The 26880-nt window shown below is 37.7% G+C and overlaps 1 protein-coding gene across 1 annotated transcript in view; it reads right to left on the bottom strand.

Moving 5' to 3' along the window:
- Positions 1–10504: 10504 nt before the first annotated feature.
- DEF6 (DEF6 guanine nucleotide exchange factor) overlaps positions 10505–26880 on the bottom strand; it is a 43483-nt gene continuing 27107 nt past the window's right edge. The window contains exons 4-11 of the mRNA XM_051996454.1: positions 22498–22725; positions 22264–22410; positions 20205–20313; positions 18201–18499; positions 15487–15653; positions 12887–13085; positions 11477–11567; positions 10505–11102 (exon numbers count right to left, since the gene is read on the bottom strand). Of these exons, the coding sequence (XP_051852414.1) occupies positions 10885–11102; positions 11477–11567; positions 12887–13085; positions 15487–15653; positions 18201–18499; positions 20205–20313; positions 22264–22410; positions 22498–22725 (1458 nt within the window). The 3' untranslated portion in view covers positions 10505–10884. The remainder of the gene's footprint in view (positions 11103–11476; positions 11568–12886; positions 13086–15486; positions 15654–18200; positions 18500–20204; positions 20314–22263; positions 22411–22497; positions 22726–26880) is intronic.

Raw genomic sequence — 26880 nt, 5'->3', positions numbered from 1 at the left:
AAGACACAAATAAGGCAATTTTATTGTTGTCTTGTTAAACTTAATATACACTTTAAAATCATACCAAGTGTGTGGGACAATAGCAACCACAAAAACAATCAGAAACTCTCAGAGTAGGAAAAGCAAAAAAGAGGTTTGTTACCATCTAGGGAAAAAGAAGAACTCCCATCTGACAAGGTGTTGTCAGAAGAGAAGTGCAAAGCACAAACTGTAAAACAAGATTAAATAGAACAAAAGTCCCCCATGACCTTTTTTCCCATTGTCTGGGGGAGTCCAGGCTTATATTTTAAACACAGAAATCTATTGCAGAAACAAAAGAATAAATTGTCTTTAAAAGAAGTACTTAAATGCTAATTAAGAGATGGTGGGAAACAGGAGGGGAATGTTCATTCAAGACAATTGAACACCTGCAGCTTTTTAGCTATAGCTTAACTTGTTATTACAAAGTCCCAAGTCATAATTGGGACATAGGTTGAAGCCACATCCTTATGAGAGAGTCTTCACTCAGTTTGTCCCATACATGAAGTTTACAATTTCAGATATAATGTCCCATTTATTCTTTCTAAATTAAAACATTCATATTTGTTGATCATTAAGTTTGTTATAAAAAGAATTTTTTTTAAAAAGGAAAAAGAAAACAAATTGAAAACAATGCTAGAAAAGTGACTAAATTATTCCTATCTTTTGGTCCACTAATGGGTATATACTCCCCCAAATATGAAAGGCAACCAGAAAGGACTTATATATACCAAAATATTTATAGCTACATTTTGTGGTAACAAAAAAGAAGGGAAACAAAGTAGTACCTATCAATTTAGGAACAACTTAAGAAATCATGACATATAAATGTGTTTTTCAATTTTATTTTTCTTTATTTTCAATTTACTAAACACTAAACAATCATTTCCATGGACAAAGTAGAATTGAAAAAAAATTGTAAATGAAACAATCTCTATTATGTACTGCTTGCTTTTCCTTTTAAATATATCATAAATTCAGTATATAATCGATGGGGATAAACCCTGAAACTATCCCCTTTAATCTGTAAAAGAAGGAAATTCAGGGTCATTTACCAACTCGGGTAGAAGGTAGGGGGAAGGGAGGGGAAAAATTAGAACACAGGATTTTGTAGGAGTTTATGTAAAAAATTATCCATGGATATATTTTTAAAATAAAAAGCTTTAATTAAAATCTGTTTCAATGAAGTCCCCTTTTTTCCCACTGTTATTCATCATTTGCCTTAAGATTCTTGGTCTTTTGTTTTTCCAAATGAAAATTATTTTTTCTATATTTTTTTCTAACTCTATAAAATAATCCTTTGCTTGTTTGATTAGTATAGTAGTGAATAAATACATTAATTTAGGTGTTGTTGTCATTTTATTATATTGGCATAATGATATTTTCCCAATTATTTAAATCTATATTCTTGTGTTGTAATGCTGGAGAAACTGAACAAGACACACATTAGAGAGTATTTAATAATTTATTAAATGGAGGGATATACTGGGATCAATGGATCCATGTTTGGTCCCAGGGATGAATGAGACTATCTTCTCCAAGAATCCAGCAGTCAATGTGAGTTTTCAATGACTTATGTACATGTGGCTCAGACGAAGAGGGTAGACTGAGACAGGGGTGGAGTCAGGATGCTGAGAGTGGGAAGGGGACTAATAGGGTGGGATGAGCCACTGGAGATGAGGATGATATAATCAGGGGGAGGCACTCTAGACATGGGGAGAGGCATCTTAATAAAACAGTATCTGATATTCTAATAATTTGGTATGGGGAGAGGCATTCTGATGTTCTTTTAAGTATTCTGATAAAGGGGGAGGGGAGATTTTGCAGAACTGAGAAGCAGGGAAACTAAGGCAGGACTGAGTTAGGATAATTAGGGAAACTGAATCGGGACAATAAAAGAGAACTGTGGCATAACAGTGTAACAGAAGGATTGGCTAGGTTACATCTTAAATGTAGATGTTTTGCATTTGTTTTCATATATGAATGAATGAGGTGCATTTATTAAGCTCTTAATTTGCTAGGGGTTAAGAACAGAAATAAAAAAAGATAGTCCCTGCTTTTAAGGAATTTTAATAGGTGTTTTTTACCTATGAAAAATTTCAGGGGCAAAGTAGATGGATAGATGTCCTATGGGTCTTAAGATGCAGCTGCAAGGGAAAAGAATTCATTATTTGATAAAAACTGCTGGGATAATTGGAAATTAGTATGGCAGAAATTAGGCATGGACCCACACTTAACACCATATACCAAGATAAGATCAAAATGGGTCTATGACCTAGGCATAAAGAACGAGATTATAAATAAATTAGAGGAACATAGAATAGTTTATCTCTCAGACTTGTGGAGGAGAAAGAAATTTGTGACCAAAGATGAACTAGAGACCATTACTGATCACAGAATAGAAAATTTCGATTACATCAAATTAAAAAGCCTTTGTACAAATAAAACTAATGCAAACAAGATTAGAAGGGAAGCAACAAACTGGGAAAACATTTTCACAGTTAAAGGTTCTGATAAAGGCCTCATTTCCAAAATATATAGAGAACTGACTCAAATTTATAAGAAATCAAGCCATTCTCCAATTGATAAATGGTCAAAGGATATGAACAGACAATTTTCAGAGGATGAGATTGAAACTATTACCACTCATATGAAAGAGTGTTCCAAATCATTATTGATCAGAGAAATGCAAATTAAGACAACTCTGAGATACCACTACACACCTGTCAGATTGGCTAAGATGACAGGAAAAAATAATGATGAATGTTGGAGGGGATGAGGGAAAACTGGGACACTAATGCATTGTTGGTGGAGTTGTGAACGAATCCAACCATTCTGGAGAGCAATCTGGAATTATGCCCAAAAAATTATCAAAATGTGCATACCCTTTGATCCAGCAGTGTTTCTATTGGGCTTATATCCCAAAGAAATACTAAAGAAGGGAAAGGGACCTGTATGTGCCAAAATGTTTGTAGCAGCCCTGTTTGTAGTGGCTAGAAACTGGAAAATGAATGGATGCCCATCAATTGGAGAATGGCTGGGTAAATTGTGGTATATGAATGTTATGGAATATTATTGTTCTGTAAGAAATGATCAGCAGGATGAATACAGAGAGGCTTGGAGAGACCTACATGAACTGATGCTAAGTGAAATGAGCAGAACCAGGAGATCATTATACACTTCGACAACGATATTGTATGAGGACATATTTTGATGGAAGTGGATTTCTTTGACAAAGAGACCTGAGTTTCAATTGATAAATGACGGACAAAAGCAGCTACACCCAAAGAAAGAACACTGGGAAACGAATGTGAACTATCTGCATTTTTGTTTTTCTTCCCGGATTATTTATACCTTCTGAATCCAATTCTCCCTGTGCAACAAGAGAACTGTTCGGTTCTGCAAACATATATTGTATCTAGGATATACTGCAACATATCCAACATATAAAGGACTGCTTGCCATCTAGGGGAGGGGGTGGAGGGAGGGAGGGGAAAAAAAAAATCGGAACAGAAATGAGTGTCAATATAATGTAATTATTAAATAAAAAATTAAAAAAAAAAAGATGCAGCTGCAAATCAGATGGTAATTCCTTTTCATTAAAATCTTTTACACTGATATATTTTCTGCAGTATCCTGATAGTCAAACTCCTAAATACTTTTTTTTTTACATTCTGTAGGTGTTTTGAATGAAATTTCTCTTTCTCTCTTTTCCAATCTATTACCAAATCTTGTGATTTCTACTATCACAATTCTACCATACATCTCTCATCTCTTCACCCATAAAGCTATCACTCTAGTTCAGGTCCTTATGAAAAGGATGCAATAACCTTCTAAATGGTCTCCCATTTTCATGTCATTCTTCATTCCAACACATCTTCCATTCATCTATCAAAGTGATTTTCCTAAAGTGTAGCTTCAGCTGCCCTTCCCTAACTCAACAAATTCTAGTGGCTCCCTATTATCTACAGCATCACATGTAAAGTTCTGTGTTTTGCACTTAAAACTTTTTATAATCTGCCCCCATCCTGCCTTTCCAGCCTTATTTAACTTCTCCTTTAGTTTTTAGATCAATTGGTGTACACATATCTAATATTGCTATTAATCCATTGTCTAGGGTATCTTTCAGTAACATGTAATTTTCCTGTTTATTTCTTTTAAATACATCTTTACTTGCTATTGTTTTGTCTGAGATTCTGGTTGCTCTCCCTGCCTTTTTTATTTCAGCTGAAGCCTAATAATTTTTTCCCTAAACTTTCTTTTACATCTGTGTGAATCTTTATGTTTCAAGTATATCTATTGTAAAGAATATATTGAATTCCACTTATTCATTCTGCTATTCTTTTGTGGATGAGTTCATCCCATTGACATTCAGTAATCATTGATAATTATGTGGTTTACTCAATCCTCTTCTCATATTTTTATTCTATTTGCTTCCTTCCCCCTTTTAAAAATAACATTTTCCCCAATTACATGTAAAAACAATTTTTAAAATTATTTTTTTGTTTACTTTCAGTTCCAAATTCTATCTCTTCTTACTTTTCCGCCTCACTTCCTGAAAGAGTAAGTAATCTAATATGGGTTATGCATGGGTAGTTTCTACATTAGTCATTTTTTGTGCAAGAAAACACAAACAACAAAAAAAAAAGGAAAATAAAAAATGATGTTTGTATTCACACATCAGTTCTTTCTCTGGATGCAGATAGTATTTGTCTTAGATCGTTGTTTTGTTGGGAACAGCTAATCCAGGTACATCATACAATTTTGCTATTACTATGCACAATATTTTCCTGGTTCTGCTCACTTCACTTTGTAGCAGTTCCTTTAAGTCTTAACAGGTTTTTCTGAAAAAATTCTGCTCATCATTTCTTATAGCACAATAATATTCCATTACAATCATATACCACAATTGATGTCCTGTCCCTTCTTTTTAATGAAGAGAGTATGCTTTGCACTAGTGTTCTTTGTTCAGTGCAAAAAGGGCCAAGGTATCATGTTTCTTCTCTCTTCTTTAAATTCTTTGATTTTGTTTTAATCTTTCTTGTTGTTTCATGATGTCATATTCAGGGAGTTTGTTTCTTGAGCGAGGTTTTGTACTTTGCCAAGCTGTTAATTCTTTTTCTAATTGTTTCATTCATATTTCTTCTCTTTTCCATTTTTTCCTCTAGGACTCTCATTGTGATTATCAAAACACTTGAAAGTCTTAAAAAAAAAACTTATTTCCAGGAATTCTAGTTAAATATATGCCCAGATTGTTTTCTTGAGGCAAAAGAGCAAATTTTGATTCTTCTTCTGATCTGAATTCTGAAAGTTCCTGACCTCCTTTGGTCTGACCAGAAAGATTTGACCTATTTGGAATTTCAGTAAGTTGATAGATTCAGTCACTATCAAGAGTCAGCTGGAAAGCTCTGCTGGTTAATTTATTGGTTCGGTAAACATTTAAGCATCTACTATGTGCCGGACACTGTGCTAAGTACCAGGGGACAAAAAGAGGCAAAAGGTATTCCCTTGCCTTCCAAGAACTTACAACCTAATGGGGAAGATAACATGCAGATAGATATAAGCTACATACAGGATTTATAGAAGATGATTTACAGAGGAAAAGCAATGGAATTTAGAGGGGTTGGGGAAGCCTTTCTGTAGGAAGGAGGATTTTAATTGGGACTTAGCCAGGAAGATCAGTAGTCAGAGTATAGGAGGGGAAGCATTTTGAACTTGGAGGACAGCCAGAGAGAATGTCTGAAACAATGGATGGGAGTTTCATCTTCATTGAATGGTCAGGAGACCTCTGTTAACTGGAACAAAGAGAATGTACTTGTAAGTAAAGTATAAGAAAACTGGAAAGGTAGGGGAGTGTTAAATTTTGAAAGACTTTGACTGCCAAACAGAGCATTATATATTTGTACCTGGAGGTGATAAGAAGCCACTGGTGTTTATTGAAGAAAGGGTGCTAGAACTCTCACTGAGCTGAAAGCTGGAACTGAGATTCCACATAGTTCCTAGAATCTGAGATTTTTGAAACAATAATCTTCTTCATGGGCTCACAGACATAAGAACTAAACCCTTCATTTTATTTTATTTTAATTTTTATTTAATAATTACTTTATATTGACAGAATCCATGCCAGGGTAATTTTTTTTTTTTTACAACATTATCCTTTGCACTTGTTTCTGTTCCAATTTTTTTCCCCTCCCTCCCTCCACCCCCTCCAGATGGCAAGCAGTCCTTTATATGTTGGATATGTTGCAGTATATCCTAGATACAATATATGTTTGCAGAACCGAACAGTTCTCTTGTTGCATAGGGAGAATTGGATTCAGAAGGTATAAATAACCCGGGAAGAAAAACAAAAATGCAGATAGTTCACATTCGTTTCCCAGTGTTCGTTCTTTGGGTGTAGCTGCTATTGTTCGTCATTTATCAATTGAAACTCAGTTAGGTCTCTTTGTCAAAGAAATCCACTTCCATCAAAATATGTCCTCATACAATATCGTTGTCAAAGTGTATAATGATCTCCTGGTTCTGCTCATTTCACTTAGCATCAGTTCATGTAAGTCTCGCCAGTCCTCTCTGTATTCATCCTGCTGGTCATTTCTTACAGAACAATAATATTCCATAACATTCATATACCACAATTTACCCAGCCATTCTCCAATTGATGGGCATCCATTTATTTTCCAGTTTCTAGCCACTACAGACAGGGCTGCTACAAACATTTTGGCACATACAGGTCCCTTTCCCTTCTTTAGTATTTCTTTGGGATATAAGCCCAATAGAAACACTGCTGGATCAAAGTGTATGCACAATTTGATAATTTTTTGGGCATAATTCCAGATTGCTCTCCAGAATGGTTGGATTCGTTCACAACTCCACCAACAATGCATTAGAGTCCCAGTTTTCCCGCATCCCCTCCAACTTTCATCATTATTTTTTCCTGTCATCTTAGCCAATCTGACAGGTGTGTAGTGGTATCTCAGAGTTGTCTTAATTTGCATTTCTCTGATCAATAATGATTTGGAACACTCTTTCATATGATAAACCCTTCATTTTACAGACCAACAACCAAGATCTGAAGAGATAGAATCCAAGATATTAAGAATAGGGGTAAGATATGAACCCATGTTTTCTTTTCTTTTTTTTTTTTTGTGAACCCATGTTTTCTTACTCCAAATGCTGTACTCAACATATCTCCTTAGCATTGCTGCTATCCATCTCCAATATCTTTCTAAATCAAGTTGTTTACAGTGAAGCTACTTTTTGATTTCAAATTCACACCAAATAGTCTATTCTATTTCTATTTTTTGCTCTTCTGAAGCTGGATTTCTTCCCCTCACCCCTCTACTTCTCAAGCCACCAAACTTCTCATTTACATTCTCTTGAGATAGAACAGCTTTGTGATGACTACCTTTTGCACAGACATAACTTCTTCTTCATCTATTTTGCTTTCATTCCACCCATTCATCATTATCTACAACTCAAATTTGTGACTTGAAGTTTCTTATCTGTTCTCAAAAGACAGGCAGCTTTGGGTTGACCTGCAAGAATGGGATATGATGGAAGTAAATAAGAGTGAATGGTATGTATTGAGGGCAGGATGGCATTGCATGGGGAGCCTCGTTTTTTGGTGTCAAGCTAGCGAGGGTCTTAGTTGGCAGGTCCACTGTTTGTGTTCACTGCATACAATTTGTTTTCTGATTCTTACTGGATGATTTCAATTTAGAAATCTTAGCAAAGCAAACCTTCTAAAGTAGTTGTTCCATAAAAATAAAGGTGTTCAACCTTTCAAGCCCCCAGATATATACTAAATCAATTGAGAATTTAGAAATTTTGGATTTAAAGTGCTGATCCTTTCTGAAGCATATTTTTAGTTGTGTCCGTTTTTACTGTGCCCTTTAACTTTGTGGTATTAATAGGGCAATGTGAAATCCACGTTAGGGATGTATGCTTTTCGATACTTTACACTTAGAAGCATTATAAAAAATAATAAACTAATTCTTGTAGGCAGCTAGGTGGTGGAATAAAGTGCCAGGGGACTTATCTTCCTGAGTTCAAATCTAGATTCGTCTAGAGCAGGGGTCCTCAAACTACCGCCTGTGGGCCAGATGCAGCAGCTGAGGATGTTTATCCCCCTCACCCAGGGCTATGAAGTTTCTTTATTTAAAAGCCCACAAAACAAAGTTTTTGTTTTTACTATAATCTGGCCCTCTAACAATCTGAGGAACAGTGAACTGGCCCCCTATTTAAAAAGTTTGAGGACCCCTGGTCTGGAGTCTAGGCTATTTACTTCAGTTTCTTTATCTGTAAGGTGAATTGGAGAAGGAAATTGCAAACTACTCCAGTATCTTTGCCAAGAAAATTTCAAATAAGGTCATGAAGAGTCAGACATAACTCAAAAATGACTGAATGACAACAAACTCATTCTTAAAATACACTGCTTCCCAATAATAATATAGCTTTGAGTTTCAATTACTTTTAAAAAATTACCTGTAAATAACCTAAATTATATTAACAATATTTTCTTTCTTTTGGGTCATTAAGAGGACATTAAGCATTCCGGTTTCCAATTTTTACTTGAGCACTTCCACTGACAGGAATTCACAATCTATGTAATGAAACAGCCCACTTTATTTTCATACTTCAATTTCTTAGGTTTTAATGCCTTCATAAATAAAATGAGTCAATTGCCAACTTACTTTCCTGCTGCACAATTCCATGACTAATTTTGAGAGGATATCTACCTTAATTAAAGTTTTTAGGGATTTGATGATAAAAATATTTGAGCTTAATCAATATCCTTGGTTAGTCATAGAGCCATCACGAAAGACTCTAGTATTTTTGTTTTTTTCTTATAGGTAAAGATTCCATCCCTTTGATTAGTTTAGAGGGTTTTCCCAAGACCATTTCTAGCTCAATTAATTTTTTAAAACCAAACTCTTGAGAACTTAAGCAACTTATGTCTGCAGTTTCTCTTTGTTTAGGATAAATTCTGTTTATATCATTCTAAAATATTTTTATATTGGGGATGCAGATAAGGATTAGAACTGTAATTTCACTGACATATAAAATTTCTTCTACCATGCAGGTCAGTACATTCTTTTTTTTATGCTTTTAAAATACTTTAATTACATGATCCCATTCCCTTTTCTTTTTTTTTTTATATTAATATTTTATTTTATTTTATTTAATAATAACTTTATATTGACAGAATCCATGCCAGGGTAATAGTACATTTTTTATAGTTATAGACTTAGAGAGTTTACTGGAGCATTGAAAGATTAAATTACTTGTCAAAATTCATACCGCCAGTCTCAGAGTCTGTCTCAGTTTCTTTTATCAGAGACAGAACTAGAACTCAGTCTCTCTGCAAGGCACCAAGTTGCCTTTCCCTCTTCTCATAAAAACTCTGAGGGTCTTCCCCTCCCAGATGGATTCTTTTGTGAAGATAAACATCTTTTGCCTCGATTCTTACCTAGTCTTTAACAGCTAAATGGGTGTTCATCAGACAATTGAGACCTGAGAAAGACGTTAGCTTAAAAAGGGCCACTGCATCAGAGACCATTGACAGTCATCTTGACCTGTGTCTTGCCATTAGACTCCTATGACTTTGGAGGAGAGACTGAAGTTGATGATTTTGCACAGCTCTGCCTCACTTAAATCCAGTTAGTCTTATAAGTCAGGACATCACTGTTCTGATGTCATTAGTCCTCTTTGAGAACAAAGGATAAACAACCACCACCACAGACTCCCCAGGACTCTGAACCAAGCTAGTGCTTATTTCTGAACTTTCTGCTTTCTCAGTATTCAGCTCAGTTTACCACCTCAGTACTTACCTTGAAAACCATCCCTGCATCCCCTGCCTAGGCTGCTCTGGATGCATGACTTGGATCTGAATAGTGAGCAAAAGAACGGCCACTTCCTACAAGGGTTGGGCCCTTCTGAGTATGGGATCTCTCCTTGCCTAGTAGACAATCTTGGTCCTCTTTCATTTGCCTCACTGGAATGCTCTGCTCAGGGAGAGACTGCCTAGACTCTATCCTTAGTGTTTGTAAAACTATGCTGGCCTAGCCAGGAAAAATGACTGATGGTGTTTTTCTTGGTTTTCCCAATCTATTGCATATTCTGGATTGGAAGAGTTGGGATAGAAAGTGAAATTCTACTTACTGCTATTCCATCATCTCAGCTCTTTATTTTTCACTGATTCATTTATTCTTTACAAACATAGCACTTACTACTTGGATCACAAAATTCTATACTGCCATATAGCATCCATTCCTGTTTTATGAGTTATCTCTCCAACTATAATGTAAATTACTTGTAGTAAAGGACCATCTTTTGTCCTATTTCTGTATCCTACACAAAGTTTAAGATAGCATCAGGCACAAAGGAGGGATTAGTAATACATGTCAAATTAATGATTAACATACTAAGTAATTGAGAGATGAACAAAGATTGGGGTACCAAAAAAGGATAGATCCCACATCGTCTATAAATTCTAAGAGTTTTATTTAGAATTGTACACATTGACAAATCCATTGTATTGGCAGTTTGGAGGAATGAAGAAGGTGTATAGGAGGGCGCAGAGAGCTCCTGGCTCCCTGGTTTCCCCTCTCCTTCCTCTGGTCCCTCTGTCTCAGATTTCACTGGCAGACTCTTAGGGCTAAGTCAAAGATCAGTAACCTGAGGACTCTCAATTGTCTGAGGCTAGAAGTCACATGGAAGAGGTGTACCTGACCCAATTGTGGACTGGTACAGAATTTGAGGGTATGGAACCCCTGGATATCCTGGGCTAAATGATTTCTTCTAGCAGATGGCTGGTTTCACCCACAGTCCAGCTGTGAAAATCATGGCTGAAGGTCTTTGGGGAGGTTAGTTGGTTGGTTCCAAATTGAGCTTCTCTTCTTGAGAGGTGGGGTCAAGGGTGGAGGATTTATCCTCTTTATTCAGGGACTCTTGTGCCTCACAACTGTTGGTTATCTCACTGTCCCGGGATGCCCGGCGGGACAGACGTTTCAGAGAGGAATCTCGCCGGGCTAGCAGTGAAGGCTGGAAGCCAGAGAAGGAGCTGCTGGTTGGAGGACGTTTGTCTGTCAGGAAAGAAGGTGAGAAGAATAAAAGGAAGTTGCATAAAGAGAGAGATGGTATTATTTCCCCCACCCCACCCCTTGTCATTATTTCTTCTGTGTTTCCAACCCTCTCAGACCATACAGAGCAGAAGGTATGGACTATGGCAGCTCTATCCAAAATACTGTAGCAATGACTCTACTTCACCTGGTTTCATATGACTTCCCCTCATGTACTCTATCGTTCAAACCAACTGTCTTATTTGCTGTTACTCTATGCCTAGAATGCTGTCTTTTCTATACTTTATTTTATCTTGCTCTGCCTTCCTACCCTAGCTGCCTAACCAGAAGCTTGTGGGAGCCTCTGGTGTAGTAGTCTCAGGGATTATCCCTCTCACCTCCAGGCCGGATCGGGTGCATGAGTCGGCTCATCTGAACATTCCAGTGCTTGACATTGGTGCTGGCCTGATGAAGCTTCCGCTGGGCTGCCTGCCAGGAAGTAAAGGGAGCAGAGCTGTTAGAAATTCTGGTCAGAGAAGGGCCCAGAAGAGGGAGAAACATGGCAAGGCTGTGGCTTTCGGCATAGAATCACCTTTCCTAGTGAGTTGTTCTAGCTGGTGGTAGATACAAGGGGCTAGGGTTAAGCACAGGGTACTAACTTCCTGGAATCCCGCATAAACATCTGGTTTATTATACCTTACCTAAGCACTTATTTGTTCAGTATTGCCAATTATTTTCATACATATAACTACCTATCCAGCTCCATCTCTCCCAGCAACAAATCTGTCATCTGTAAACAGTAGGTACTTAATAAATGTACATTGAATAGAATGGAATTAAAGAAACAGCATTATGGCAGAGTGGGGGAAAAAATCACTAGAGTAGGAGGATCTGGGTTCAAATCCTATATCCAATTTCTACTGCCTATATAACCTTGGGCAAATAGCCTCTTTGGCTTCTGTTTCCTCATCTGTAAAAACAGGGGGATATGTACTCCAAGGTCCCTTACAACTCTAAATCTATGCTTCTATTATATTGGGAATCTACAATAATGACCAAATACCAAAGAGAAAGGAGTATGAAATGAGAATCCACTTTGGACTGGTACAGAATTTGACAGATGGGATGGCAGAGTAAAAAATATTCTCTCTCTCTCTCTCTCTCTCTCTCTCACACACACACACACACACACACACACACACCCTAATAATATCAACTTCTCATCTGGCATTTACTTAACACTGCCTTGGGGTGGTCAGTTACCTTTTCAAGTATATGGGTTCAATCAGGAGACCTGAGAGAAATGGGTCCAAATATTCCCAACCACTACTATTGTTGTTAGATTGCAAAACTTTTAAACTGGGCCTCACAGGTCCCCCTTTAAAAAACAAACAAAACAAAAAACCCAGACTCTATTCCCACTAAAGATTGATACAATAAATAAAAGGATAGAGTGGTTGTTCTGACAATCATTTCCTTACCAGAGCAGTGGATGCTAAAAGAGGAGAAAAAACAATAACATATGTCTTTTTTTCCTGATCTCAACTAGTGCCCTTTTGATCTTTGGTAAATCCCATTATGATCTTTGTAAAACCTCCAAGAAAAAAAGAAAAGTGTGTGGTTTGTTTTTTTCCCCTGTCCTTAGATTGTCAACATGTTGAGCTGAAGAACAATTTTATATATTTCTCCTATCAATGGACATACAAAGATTATTGTAATTTGGAGGGATGGTAGCTTGCACTGGGTGACTGGAATGCTGATCCCTGGGTGATGGTGCCTGAGAAGTACATCTGGGACCTTGGGCTCACCTCCACATTCTCATCAGCCCGCTGGCGGTTCTGCCGCACCTGCTCCAGCTGCTGCTGGGCCTGCTGCAGAGAGCGACTCTGGATCTCCATCTCCTGCTGCAACTCTTGCTTCTCCTGCTGCGCCTGCTCGATGTAACGCTCCTGCTCTTCCTTCAGCTGCATCAGCTGCCTCAGCTTCTCTTCCTCCTCCTCCAAAAGCCTGATCGGGGATTGGAAGGTTAATAGGAAGGACTAGAGTCTAACATTGAATAACTAAATGGCACTTGAGTGCACAAGGGCTGGCCTGCAGGCAGGAACACTCCTGAGTTCAAATCTCGCCTCAGACACTTACTGGGGGATAAATTACTAACCCTGGATAAATTACTTGTTTGTTTCAGTTTTCTCAACTAAAAATGGAGCAAATAATAGCACTTAGTTCCAGAGTTGTCGTCTATATAAAACGAGATGATAATTGTATAGCACTTAGTATATTGTCTACCATATAGTGAGTACTATGTTAATGTTAGTTATTATTTTGTGTAGTTAGGTGGCTCAGAGGATAGAATTCTTGACCTCATCTTCCCAAGTTCAAATTTGGCCACAGACAATAGCTAGGTGACCCTAGGCAAATCTTTTAACCTTGTTTGCCTCAGGTTCCTCATCTACAGATAGAATGAGCTGGAAAAGGAAAGAGCATATACTAAAAATTATTCTTTTTTTTTTTTTTTAGTATTTTATAGTATCAGTTTGATATTTTACAGTATAAAGGATGGTTTCAGGAACATCTGGAAAGAGTTTTGTGAACTAATGCAAAATTCACCCACAAAAAACCAGTTGGGATTGTGAAGAGCAGAATTTGACTAAACAATACAGACTAACATCATAGTACCTTGACAACTGAGCAGGTTGTATAAAAGATCGAAGAGCTAATATGGAATAAAAGAACCTGATTTTTGGATTTAGGCTCTGGCCCTTCCTGCATGTGTGATCTTGAACAAATTACTTTCCCACTTTGGGCTTCAGTTTCCTCTTCTGTATAAAGGAATAGTAAAAAGTAAAAAATTCCTGCATTATTTCTGGCACGATTTAACTCTCACAGATATAGAAGCATATTAAAGCCTTCTTGTTAGTTCAACTTGAAATATATGAACTATAGTTTTATCTGAACTAAAGTCCTTTTCAGACTTGCCTGAAAGAAGGAAACCTTATCATCACTTAGTCAGATTTTTTGGAAACGATGTCCTCCACTAAATCCCTTTCCCTCCTTTCTCTTAGGACTAACCTCTGTCTTTTAGGAAAGCATTTTAAAAGTCATGTTACTAAAAAAAACTAATGGATTAAAGGTAGTGGTTGTTTTTGAATGCCATTTGGGATATTTTTGGCAGACACTGAAGTGATTTTCCAGTTCATTTTACAGATGAGAAAACTGAGGCAAAGTGACTTTCTCAGGGTCACATACACATGGTAAGTGTCTGAAATCAGTTTAGAACTCAGGGAGATGAGATTTCCTGACTCCAGGTCTAGCACTCTATCCACTGTGCCACCAGATTGTGTTAGAGCCAGCTCATACTGGGCCTGAAAGAGTCGATTGTTAACTTGTTCACCTAGAAAGTGAACATCTTGGAAACTGGCAAAGAGCAGATGCGACAAACCAGGGCTTGATTTATTGTTTTGTTGATTATTTTTACTTAAGAAATTAATGAAGAAAATATTAAAAACTCAGATTAAACTTAAAAGCTTGTGTTTTTTTATCTTAAACATTTATCAGAACACCCCTGACTATGCATTCCTCATGTTTAGTTAAGATGTGTTCAAAGATAAAGATCATTGCTTTTCTCTCTGCCCTGAAGGTATTATGGTGAGGATCACAGAGAAGTCTCTGTTCACCTTTGATGAGATGAAGAGGAGAACCCTGAAGAGGATCAGAGAAGGATTGAGTGGTTTTAGGAAAATGGCCAAAGGTTTCCAAAAGATTAAGTGAATTAAGCAGAACACCAATAAGATTTAAATTAACCTAAAATTAATTTTAAAAAATTGTTGCTGGCATGCTACAACGTCAATTACAATATTACTTTTTAAAAATTATTTTATAGTATCAGTTTGGTATTTTACGATATTCATTTTTTTCTTTTACATTGGGCTGTTATGAGAAATCCAGGTAAAGAACTTTGTAAATAGGAAAGTTTCTTACATATGAGTCACTATTATTGTTGTTGTTGTTACTATTATTGTTATATATTAGAGGTAAGGTCTACTGAAGCAACTAAGTGGTGCAATGGATAGAGTGGTAGACTGAAGTCAGAAAGACCAAAGTTCAATTCTAGCCTCAGACACTTATTAGTTGTGTGACCTAAATCACTGTTTACCTCAGTTTTCTCATCAGTAAAATCAGCTGGAGAAGGAAATGGCAAACCACTCCACTATCTTTGCCAAGAAAAAGAGTCTGATATAACTGAACAACAAAGCCCTAGTGGGAGATAGACAGGAATATGAGTGGAATGGGATGAGATTTATAGAACAGTGGGGTGAGGTAAATTTCAGTAGATCCAGAGAAAGGGTTGAGAATGGGTTCAATAAAGGGGAAGATCAAGGTGTTCTGGATATTTGCAGGCACGACCTACCTGGTCTGGGCATAGCGCATGGACTCCTCATCCCGACGAGCCTTCACCTCTAGTTGTAGAGCCTCCTGTAGCCTCTGCTGCATCTCCTCCAGCTCAGAGATTCGCTGTCGCTGCCTAATAGCCTCTTCTTCCTTCATCTCCATTTCTGCCTGCATGGAAGCTCGTGCCTGATCCAGAGGAGGAAGCACAGGATCATTAAGAGCCCAGCAGAACCAGGACATAATGGGGCAGAATTTCTGAGGGCATTGGGTCGGAAGCCCAAACTTGTGGATCAATAGGCATCTATTAAGCATCTATTAAGTGCCAGGTACTGTGCTAGGCAGAGACAGGGTTAAGTAACTTGCCCAAGGTCACACAGCTTGTAAATCTGATCTGAGGCTAGTTTTGAACTCAAAAAGAGGAGTCTTCCTTACTCCAGGTCCAGCACTCTATCTACTGTATCACCTAGCTGCCCCTCTTCTTAGTAAGCACTTACTAAGTGTTTTTTCAACTCAATTCAGTGAACTTAATTAACATATACAATACATAGGAAGAATTATGATCATATTACTGGTACTTTGATATTTCAAGGATTTTACTGCATGGATTTCCCCCTCTATTAATGAAGATTGCTGCCCTTTTTGTGCCTGGGAAGGTAATTTAATTAGTTGCTAGGGACTAGACCCTTATGGACAAAGCTCTGCCTTCAAAGCCTTTCCAGAAGGAATGAATTTATTAAATGTCTACTATTTTCCTGGTACTATGGTAAATACTAAGGAGGTAAAACAAAAATGAAAATAGTTCCTACTCTCAAGGAGCTTACAGTCTGGAGGTAGAGAGATTACCACATATATGTATACAGATACCTGGGGATAAAAAACAAGGAGATACAAATCTAACAGGACTTATCCTCTACTAATATAGCTTTCATGAATCTTGGAATAGGGAATAATCTATTTTTTAATAGGGAATGAATAGGGAAAAGAACATATTTTTACCAAAAATATTTATAGTCATTCTTTTCATGGTGGCAAAGAACTGGAAATTGAGGGAAAATGGCTGAACAGATTGTGATATATGATTGTGATGGAATATTTTTATGCTATAGATATAATGAGCAGGGTAGTTTCAGGAAAACCTGGAAGGTTTTTGTGAACTAATGCAAAGCAAAATGATCAGAACTTAAGAGAACATTGTATACAGCAAGAACAAGATTTGTAAGGATGACTTACAAGAAGACTTAGTGACTGATCAAGAGAATAATTTTAAGACTATTCTAAAGGATCCATGATGAAAAAGGACTCCAGATGATTAGTTCTGAATGCATATTGAAGCTTTTTTTAAAATTATTTTTTCTTGTTTTTTGTTAATCTGCATTTTCTTCTGTAACATGGCTAATATAGAAATATGTTTTTCATGACTTCACACATATAACTGATATAAAATCATTTGCCTTCTCAAGGGAGGGAAGAAGGGTAGGAGAGTAGAGAATTTAGAACTCAAAACATTTTCTACATGTATTGAAAAATAATTAACAAAATAAAAAAATAACAAAAAACAAAATAAAAATATTTAACAAAAATGAAAACTAAACTAAAAAAAGAATCTGACACCTTAGAATCTCCTAGATTTCACCATAAAGCATTTCAGGAGGACTTTTTCAGAAGATTATTATGGCATAGACTGTTATCCTCCATGCCTAAAATGCAGTTTCTCCTCATCTCTGCCTCTCAAAATTCCTCCTTTAAGACTCAGCTCAAATACTAGTTTCTACATCACCCTCTCCAGCTACTAAAATCTTTTCCCCAAAATCACTTTGCCTTTGTAGCCTTGGGTTTTTATTTATATATATAAAACCGTTGTCTTTTCCAGCTAGATTCTTTGAAGTGACCTTGGGCAAATTACTTAACTCTGTTTGCCTCAGTTTCCTCATCTGTGAAGTGAGTTAGAGAAGGAAATGGCAAACCACTCCAGTATCTTTGATGAAAAAATCCCAAATGCGGTCACAAAGAGTTGAACTATGAGGGGCAGCTTGGCACCGAAGGGGAAGAACATTTCCTAGAAAGAGCACTTCTTTTATAGCAGAGGACCTAGGTTTACATCTTATTTACTACCTGTGTAGCTCTGGTGACTTAAACTCTCAGGGCCTCAGTTTTTTTCATTTGTCAAAGGAGGCTGTTCGACTAGATCAGTCAACTTAGAAATGGATGTCACTAGACCACACATAAGTGCTGGCCTACATATTGACTCAGAAAATCACAAATTAACATCATCTATGTTTTATTGTATTTTAATTTATTTTGTTAAATGTTTCCCAATTACATTTTAATCTAGTGTGTGTTTAATACATTTGGACTATTGCAGAATAGTTCAATTTTTGGATAGAATGACAAGCTCAGGCCTGAGTTAAAATGTAGCCCCAGATACTTACTAGCTTGTATGACCCTGGGAAAGTCACTTAACCCTATTTATCTCTGTTTTCTCAGCTCTAAAATGAGGGGGAGAAAAGAGATGGCAAACCACTCCAGAATCTTTGCCATGAAAACCCCAGATGGGATCATGAAATGAGACATGAATGAACAATAACAGCATTTTAACTGGTCTAGCCTGCACTCTGAAGTTTTGCAGCCTTGGCCTTCTGGCAGAGTATTTGACAGCTCTGACCATACTGCCTCTTACTTCCTATTCCAGTGAAGAGGTGCCCACTCAGACCCGCAGTTCAACCTGGACCTCACCTGCTCAGCCTCTCGCAGCTGCTCCTCCAGAGCCTCTTGAAGCTCCTGGTGCTGGCAGCGCCTCCGCTCCTCCTCCTCCTGCAGCAGTCGTTCTGCCTGCCTCTGGGCCTCCTGCAGCAGTTCCAGCTCCTGCAGCTTCCTCTCCTTCTCCTCTTGCAGCTGCTGAAGCCGAAGCATCTCCTCCTCCTTGGCCAGCCGGCGCCGCTCCCGCTGTTCCCGCTGTTCCCTGCGTTTCTGTTTCAGGTCCTTGTGAAGAGAGGTCTTTCCCTCAGCCTGCAGCCGGATGGCCGTCTGAATTGCTGAGGAGGCAGCAAAAAGCACAAGGGTCAGTTAGGAACAGAGGGATCAGTGTCTAAGTGCAGGAAGAGTGTGGGGTTCAGCTAGAGACTAAGTAAGATTCAGTGGCCACGGAGTCAAGGATAAGGAGGTAGGGAGACTAAGAGGTCTCAGATACAGGGATGCTCAGGAACGAACTCAAGAATAACAGATTTCAGAGTCAGAAGGGACCTTGAGACATCATCTTATACATATAGGCAAGTGGTGCAATGGAGAGAGGGTTAGATCTGGAATCAAAGACTTGAGTTCAAATCTGGCCTCAGACACAAGTTCTTAGTTTTAGAAATTAGTTCAGTAGTTTTCTTAGTTTCACTGGGAGATGAATATAAACTGCTTGCATTTTTGTTTTTCTTCCAGGATTATTTATACCTTCTGAATTCAATTCTCCCAACAAGAAAACTGTTCGGTTCTGTACACATATATTGTATCCAGGATATACTGTAACCTATTCAACATGTAAAGGATTGCTTGCCATCTGGGGAGGGGGTGGAAGGAGGGTGAGGAAAAATTGGAACAGAAGTGAATGCAAGGGATAATGTTGTAAAAAATTACCCTGGCATGAGTTCTATCAATAAAAAGTTATTAAAAAAAAGATAGAAAACCAATAAAACAGATAAGCCATTATTTAATTTGATTAAAAAAATAATTTTCTTAGTTTCAATTTTATTAATCTCTCTGAGTTTCAGAATTCCTAAATTGGTATTTAATTGGGGGGCTTTAGGGGAAGCTAAGTGGCACAATGGGTAGAGTACCAACTCTGGAGTCAGGAGGACCTGAGTTCAAATATGACCTCATGGAACTTAGCCATGAGACCCTGGGCAAGTCACTTAACCCCAATTGCCTCAGCAGAAAAAAAAAATGGATGTCAGTGATTGGGGGGGTTAATTTGTTATTTTTTTCATCTTTTTTAGTTGCATGCACAAATCATTGATATCCTCTTTCTCTATTTTATTTATATAACTATTTAGAGACATAAAAAAAATTTCCCCTAAGAACTGCTTTGGCTATATTCCATAGGTTTTGTATCTCATTATTTTTGTCTCATTATTTTCATTCTCTTGAATAAATTATTGTTTCTATGATTTGTTCTTTGACCCACTCATTCTTTAGAATTGGATTATTTAATTTCCAATTGATTTTTTGTCTTATCTTTCTCTGGCCCTTTGTTGAATATAATTTTTATTTCAAAATGGTCTGAAAAGGAACTTTTTACTATTTCTGTCTTTTTGCATTTGACCGTGAGATTTCAGACACTTACAAGCCATGTGAATCTGGGCAAGTCAACTCTTTGATCAGTTTCCTTATCTGCCAAATGGGGGTCATTGTTAGAATAAAATTAGAAATTTGTAAAATGACTTGCAAGCCTTACAGAACTAGATAAATGCTTAGGAAGAGTAGTAATAGTAGTAGTAGTGGTGGTGGTGCTGGTGGTAGTGGTGGTAATAGTAGAAGTATTAGTAGTGCCAAATAGACAGAATAGTAAATAGAATGCTGGACATGGAGTTAGGAAGACCTAAGTTCAAATGTCCATTTCACAGAAGAAGAAACTAAGACCTAACGGGGCTACATGATTTTGCTTTTCTAGTACGTAACAGGCTTGAGCCTCCTGATTTTTATAGTGATTATTTGTTTCAGAAGTAATTTTCAGAATTACATCACAGAACTGACCTGCTGTCCACTCCTGGCGCTGACGGGTGTCTGAAGCACTCATCTCATATGTGCGTGATGCTGTCTTCACACAGAACATGCAGCGCTTCCCATCCCGGTCAGGTAGCACCTGGTTGGGGGAGACAGATCATCTCACCTCACATCACTCTCAGCTGATCCTTGGTCAAGTGCTCCCTCTTGGATGGAGACTATCTTGACTCGCACAGCCCACAGTGATCTCCTTTCCTGGGTTCCTCTAGAACCACACTTGGCACTTATATACTGACTTATAGTGAGAGTTGTCTTCACATGTTCATAGACATCTAAAGCAAGCAGTGGTTTAAAGATTTTTGGAGAGATGTCTTGGATCCCTTTGTCAGTCTGGTGAAACCTATGAATCCCTTCTTAGAATAACATTTTGAAATGTATAAAATTGCATTATAAAAGAAATCAATTATGTTGAAATAGTTACCAAAATAATCATTTTTTTAAAGTTCATAAACCCAGGTTAAGAATCCCTCATCCAAAGCTTAAAAGAACCTTGCTTGGAGGCTGTTTAATCTAGCTCCTTCATTTTACAGATGAAGAAACTGAGGCTCAGTATGGAAAAGTGATTTGTCAAGTTTGCCTACCTAGTGTCAAAGGATTAAATTTGAACCTAGGACCTCTGACTTCTTTCCTTTTCCTGATATGTTTATAACAACAGCTTACACTCCTATTGCAGTTTATGAAAAAGGATAAACTTCTTCCTCCCTCTCCTTCCCTAACAGTATTATAAAGTTACAATAGAATCATCTCTATTTTTTATCATCCTCATTTTCATATGAAGAAATGGGCATAGAAAGGTTAAACAATTTTTCTGAGGATCATATAACCAGTAAATGTCGATTAGAATTTGGACTCAGATCTTCCACTGAAAGATCAGGGCTTCTTTCCACCGTTAATAAATCAATCGACAAACATTTATTAAGTACTTAGTAAATTCTAAGCACTGTGCTAAGTACTGAAGATACAAAAAAAGGAAAAAGACAACCCTTACCCTTAAGGAGCTTGCAATCTTATGGGGGAAGAAAATAAACAAGTATGTATACACTATTTTGAAGAAAAATGGATGAAATGAGGGAAGGTATCATTCCAGATATTCTCCAAAAAGATCTCTCTGAGAGAAGGGATAGTTATTTGACCCTACTTTACTACTAGCCCCATAGAGACTTAATAAAGTGCTGGGTACACTGTAAGTACTTTGAATTTACAGTTAATAATTTATTCCATTTATATTGATCTGGGGCACCAGAGAATTGGTAGTCTTGCCTGGTCTCAGCCAAAGCTTCATAAACTGTGGGTCATGACTATGTGACTGAATATGGGAGTCATGAAATTATGATTTATTATCAGCAAATGTTTGATTTATACATCTATTTGATATACCTTTATAACTGAGGTTGTATAAAAATTTCTTGGGTCAAAAGGAGTTGCAAGTGGAAAAAGTTTAAGAAGATCTGATTTAGATTTTCTTTCCCTTGGTCCTGGTCCTCAGAATTTAAGCCCTCTGGTTTACAGGAGTAAGGGTAGCTAGGTGATACAGTAGACAGATTGTCCTACCTGGAGTCAGGAAGATTCAATCTCAAATCTAGTCTCAGACACTTACTAGCTATGTGACTCTGGGCAAGTCACTTTACCCATTTTTGCCTCAGCTCCTCATCTGTAAAGTGAGCTGGAGAAGGAAATGACAAACCACTGCAGTATCTTTGCCAAGAAAACTTCAAATGGGGCCATGGAGAGTCAGACATAATTAAACAACAACTATCATAGTACTAAAATATCTCCACATCCTCTTCATTCCTCTTTGTCCAACTTTGCCTCAGTCCAATCATCATCTATGTCCATTTCCCCATTCCTACCCGACTACCTCCACTTCTCCAGATAATCCCCTGGTCTCCATGTTAGTCTTGAAGTTCAGACAGTTTTTAAAAAATTTATGCATAAGGTGGAATCAGACCTTAGAGGATATTGTTTCCAATCCTTTCATTATACAGTAAAAATTGAGGTTCAGATCCCTTTTTTTTGGCTGGTTCCTTACCTCTACACAGCACTGGGGGTCTAGGAGAATAGTACCCCTTTTTTCCTTGCACTCCTCACTCCCATAGTAACACAGGCTGCCTGGCAATAGCTGGAACCACCGCTCTGCCCAGTTGCGTCTCAGATGCCCCCTCTTCCATAGGTAGCCCTGCACAAGGAATAGGGGTGCTATTTAGCATTTGTTATCTCACACCTCCTCCCCAACCTGGCAGTGCCATTCTCCTCCTTCTCTCACCTGCTTAAGCACATCTTGGATGAGCTCCTGGTAGACCTCATGGATAGCCATGCTGAGTGTGTCTTGGGCCACACCCCGCAGGCAACGGCCTGAGTTGATGAGTTCCAGAAACTGCCAGACACTCATCCCACCTGGAGACTGGACCTCCTGAGTCAGCAGCTCTTCTAGCTCCCCAAATCCCAGCTCGAGGCTCATGCTACTGTGGACCTTCTTCAGTAGGTATTCTACCTGGGAGGGAGGAAAACCAATGAGAGAGGGCTATCAGGCCAGAAAATACAAGATTACAGGATATAGGGTTAAGGGACTCAGCATACCAAGAGCTCAAAAAAAAAAAGATTTTGGGATTCCTAAGAGCCAAAGACTATTCTTGTGTAGATGGCTTATCAAGATAGCTAGAACATTGGTCCTGGAATCAAGAAGACCTTAACTCAAAATCTGCCACTAACACTTATTGGCTATGTTCCTGGGCAAGTTCATCTCAGTTTCCTCATCTGGAAAATGGGGATAATAATAGAACCTACCTTCTGTAATAACTGTGAACCTAAAATGTGATATTTATAAAAGGCTTTGCAAACCTTTAAGCACTATATAAATACTATAATCATCATTATTATTATTAATAATTATGATCAAAGGGTTGGACTGGGTGGTTGTTGTCCGTTCTCTAAGAGAATCAAAATGACTAAATCATAGTCATTTTTCAATCTTGTCCAAACACAATTTGGGGTTTTGTGGTAGATACTAGAGTGGTTTACCATTTCCTTCTTCAGCTCATTCCATGTGTGAGGAAACTAAGGCAAATGGGACCAAGTAACTTGCCCAGAATCACACAACTAGGAAGTGTCTGAGCCAGATTTGAACTCAGAAAGAGGAGTCTTCCTGACTTCAGACATTACGGTGCTCCCTCGCTGCCCTAAAATTATAGGTTTATCACACTGGTTTATAATAATCAGAGGCCAAGCACTAAATTTAACAAGAAAGCAAACCAAGGCCTGAGGAAGTTAAAAGATTTACCTAAAGCCAAACAGATAGTAAGGGTCACAAGCAGGATTTGAAGCCAGGTCCAGTGACATCAGATCCAGCGTTCTTTCCATAATGCCAAAGCACACTCAGTTCTAAGGTTCCTTTGACAATCTCTGATTCTCTTGACTAGTAAGAACCTGTAGGAAATCCAATCCTTTTCAGAGCTCTATCCAAATCCCATGCACTTTAACCTGAATTTCTTTCCTTTCTGTTTAAAGAAATAATGATGACAAATAATTGGAGTGGACCAGGAAAAGCCTTAATGTGGAATGTAGGCCATAAGCTAAATCCTGAAGGAAATCAGGGGTCATGAGAAGTGGAGGTAGGGAAGGAAGGCATTTTTGCCTTGAAGCACAGGTAATACAAATGCATGGTGATGGGAGATGAAATGTTGGATGAGAGGAAGTAAGCCAAAACTGCTCAGGAGGAACGTATAGTACAACTTGTTCTACTACTTTGACTATTATGAATGCCCAATTAACTACAAAAGACCTATGAAGGAGGACTTTCTCTGCATCCAGAGAAAGAACTAATGAATGAAAATATGTATAGAGTAATTTTATATATGTGTAAATATTTATGTCTAACAGTAAGCTATCTATTGGGGGGAAGGAAGAAAAAAGAGAAGAAAAAGTTACACAGTATTATATGTTTAAAAGGAACAGCAAGTTGTACATAATAGATTTGTAATTTCATGTAATTTCATCTTTTTAAATTATACTGTTAGAGAAATCTTTGTATTATTTCAAAAATTAACGTGTTTTTTTTTTTAAATTAACGTTTTTTAAAGCTATCTTCTGCTAGAGTGGCTAGCATCTTCATTTCCACCTAACCTAAAAATGCAGAAGGCTTTGAGGTGCCAGAAAATAATTCTTATTTAATTCTCTAAGAATAATAAAAGATAGGAAGCTAGGTAGCACTGTGGAAGGAAGATCAGAATTTAAATATGAAGATTTATATAACCTCAGACACTTGACATTTACTAGCTGTTTGACCCTGGGCAAGCCACTTAACTCTGATTGTTTCATATAAATAAATGAAATATATTCAGAAAAAAAAAATTTACTCCTATGTAATGTGTAAGACAGGAAGTTGGAGCCAAGAAGTCTGGAGTTCAAATCCTATCTCAGATCCTTGTGAAGTAATTTAACCTTTCTCAGCCTCAGTTTTCTCAACTATAAAATGGGGATAATAATAGCACCAGCATCAAGGTTAGTTGGTAGAATCAAATGAATATAAACAGCTTTGTAAACTTTAGAACGAATATTAGTTATAACAAAGAAGAACTTAGAAGGCAGGCTTTAATACGTCAGAGCTGCCGCCCCCACCCTTAACTCTGACTAATCTTTCTCTGTTTCCATTCTCCTTTAATTCCTCAAGTGTGAGTAAACCCCAAAGTTCTATCAGTGGACATCTTCACTTCTCTTTTCGTAACTAACTACACCCATGCTTCAATTATAAGTTCTATGGTGACAGGGAGCCACTAGGTGGCGCCATAGTGCACTGAGTGCTGGCCCTGGGAGTCACATCCTCCTGAATTCAAATCTGTATGACCCTAGGCACGTCACCCATTTGCCTCAGTTTTCTCATTTGTAAAATAAACTGGAGAAGGAAATGACAAACCACTCCAGGATCTTTATAAAAACCACAAAACAAAACACATACCTGAACAGCAATGCAGAATCTATAAATTCTGAATCTAGGTTCTGAATCCTGAAACTCCAGCCTAGCGTTGAAAATTACCAGGGAGATTTTTTTGCCTGAATTCCCTGCTTCAAACTCAAATGTCCGAAAGTAGCCCCTTCATCTTTCCCCCTGCCTTCTCCTTCTTTTCCGATTTTTATTCATTCTTCTGTTTTCCCAGTCACTAAGGCTAACACTTTAAAGATTTTTCCGTTTCTCATAAATCAATTGATTGATAAGTCACAACATCTCATTAACTGTCTTCTCCATCCACTGAACCTTTCTGACTTTTTTACTGGATTTTTACAACTACCTCCTAGCTAATAGTCTTGCTTCTCTTTTCTCTTCCTTTTCTAGGTTAAGTTAGGTGACATAGTGGGTAGAATGCTGGGCCTAGAGTCAGAAAGAATCATTTTCCTGAGTCTGGTCTTAAGTGGCAGGAAGATGAAACAGTAGACAGAACACCAGCCTTTTAGTCAAAATGCCCAAATCCAGCTTCTGCTTCTTAACACTTAACCCCAATTGTTTAAAAAAAAATCTGATCTCAGACACTTATTAGCTACATGACTTTAGCTATCTGATCTTGAGTAAAGTCATTTTGCCCTGTTTGCCTCAGTTTCCTCATCTGTAAAATGAGCTGAACAAGGAAATGGTAAATCACTCCAGTATCTTTGCCAAGAAAACCCCCAATGGGGTAATGACTGAAAGAACTGAACTACCACAACAACGCCATGGTGTTTCCATGATGGGCAGGGACTAACTAATTTTACCCTCGTGGCTGATTATGCAGTCAGCTATAGTTAGTCAGCCAGCCAGTTAGACAGTATAGTTAGTTAAGCATCCATTAAGCACCAACAATGTACCAGACACTGTGCTAAGCACTCAAGATACAAAGAAAGGTTAAAAAACAGCCCTGCCTTCAATAGTCAGTCTGTAGACAGACATGAAAATACATAAAGACATATCAGATATATGCAGTGATGGAAGATCATCGAAGATGACGAGTACTATTAATAGCTAAGACCTTCTACAGGAGGTAGGATTTGAATTGAGTCTTAAAGAAGAAACTAAGAGGCAGAGAAAAGTGAGGAGGGAGATCATACCAGGAATGGAATCCAGCCAGGACAAAAACATGGAAGCATAACATGTGAGGAAAGCAAATAAGCCAGTGTTGCTGGATTGTCATAGAATGCATTGAGAGGAATAAAGTTGCAAAAAAAGTTTGGAAAGACAGGAGGAAGTAGGGTTTTATTTATATTTTTCCTTTTTAAACATTTATTATTAGTTTATTTTTAAATTTTAAGTTTCAAATTCTCTCCCTTCCTATGATCCCTCCACCACTTACTGAGAGGGCAAGCAAAAATATATTAATTAAACATGTGAAAACATGCAAACTAGGAAGTAGGTAATTTTTTCATAAATATATGTTAAATTGTTAAAAGTTAGAACTCTAAAGGACCTTGGAGATCCTATAGTTTAACCCTGTCATGTTACAGGGATCCTTAAGGGGGAAGTTACTTGGCTAAGGTCACACAATAGAGTTTGTGACAGCTGGGACCACAACTAAAGTTTCTTTTTCCATTACATCAATCTACCATTTGGAGGGAAGATGAGGGGACTGGGGGTGGGAGGATAGGGAGGATGGGGCACAGGGCAGGGCCAAGAAAGCCTCTTGAA

Source organism: Antechinus flavipes, chromosome 4 (genome assembly GCF_016432865.1).
Source record: "Antechinus flavipes isolate AdamAnt ecotype Samford, QLD, Australia chromosome 4, AdamAnt_v2, whole genome shotgun sequence".
Taxonomy (NCBI): Eukaryota; Metazoa; Chordata; class Mammalia; order Dasyuromorphia; family Dasyuridae; genus Antechinus; species Antechinus flavipes.
The sequence above is the reverse complement of the archived record's forward strand: the minus strand, read 5'-3'. Positions and strand labels throughout refer to the sequence as shown.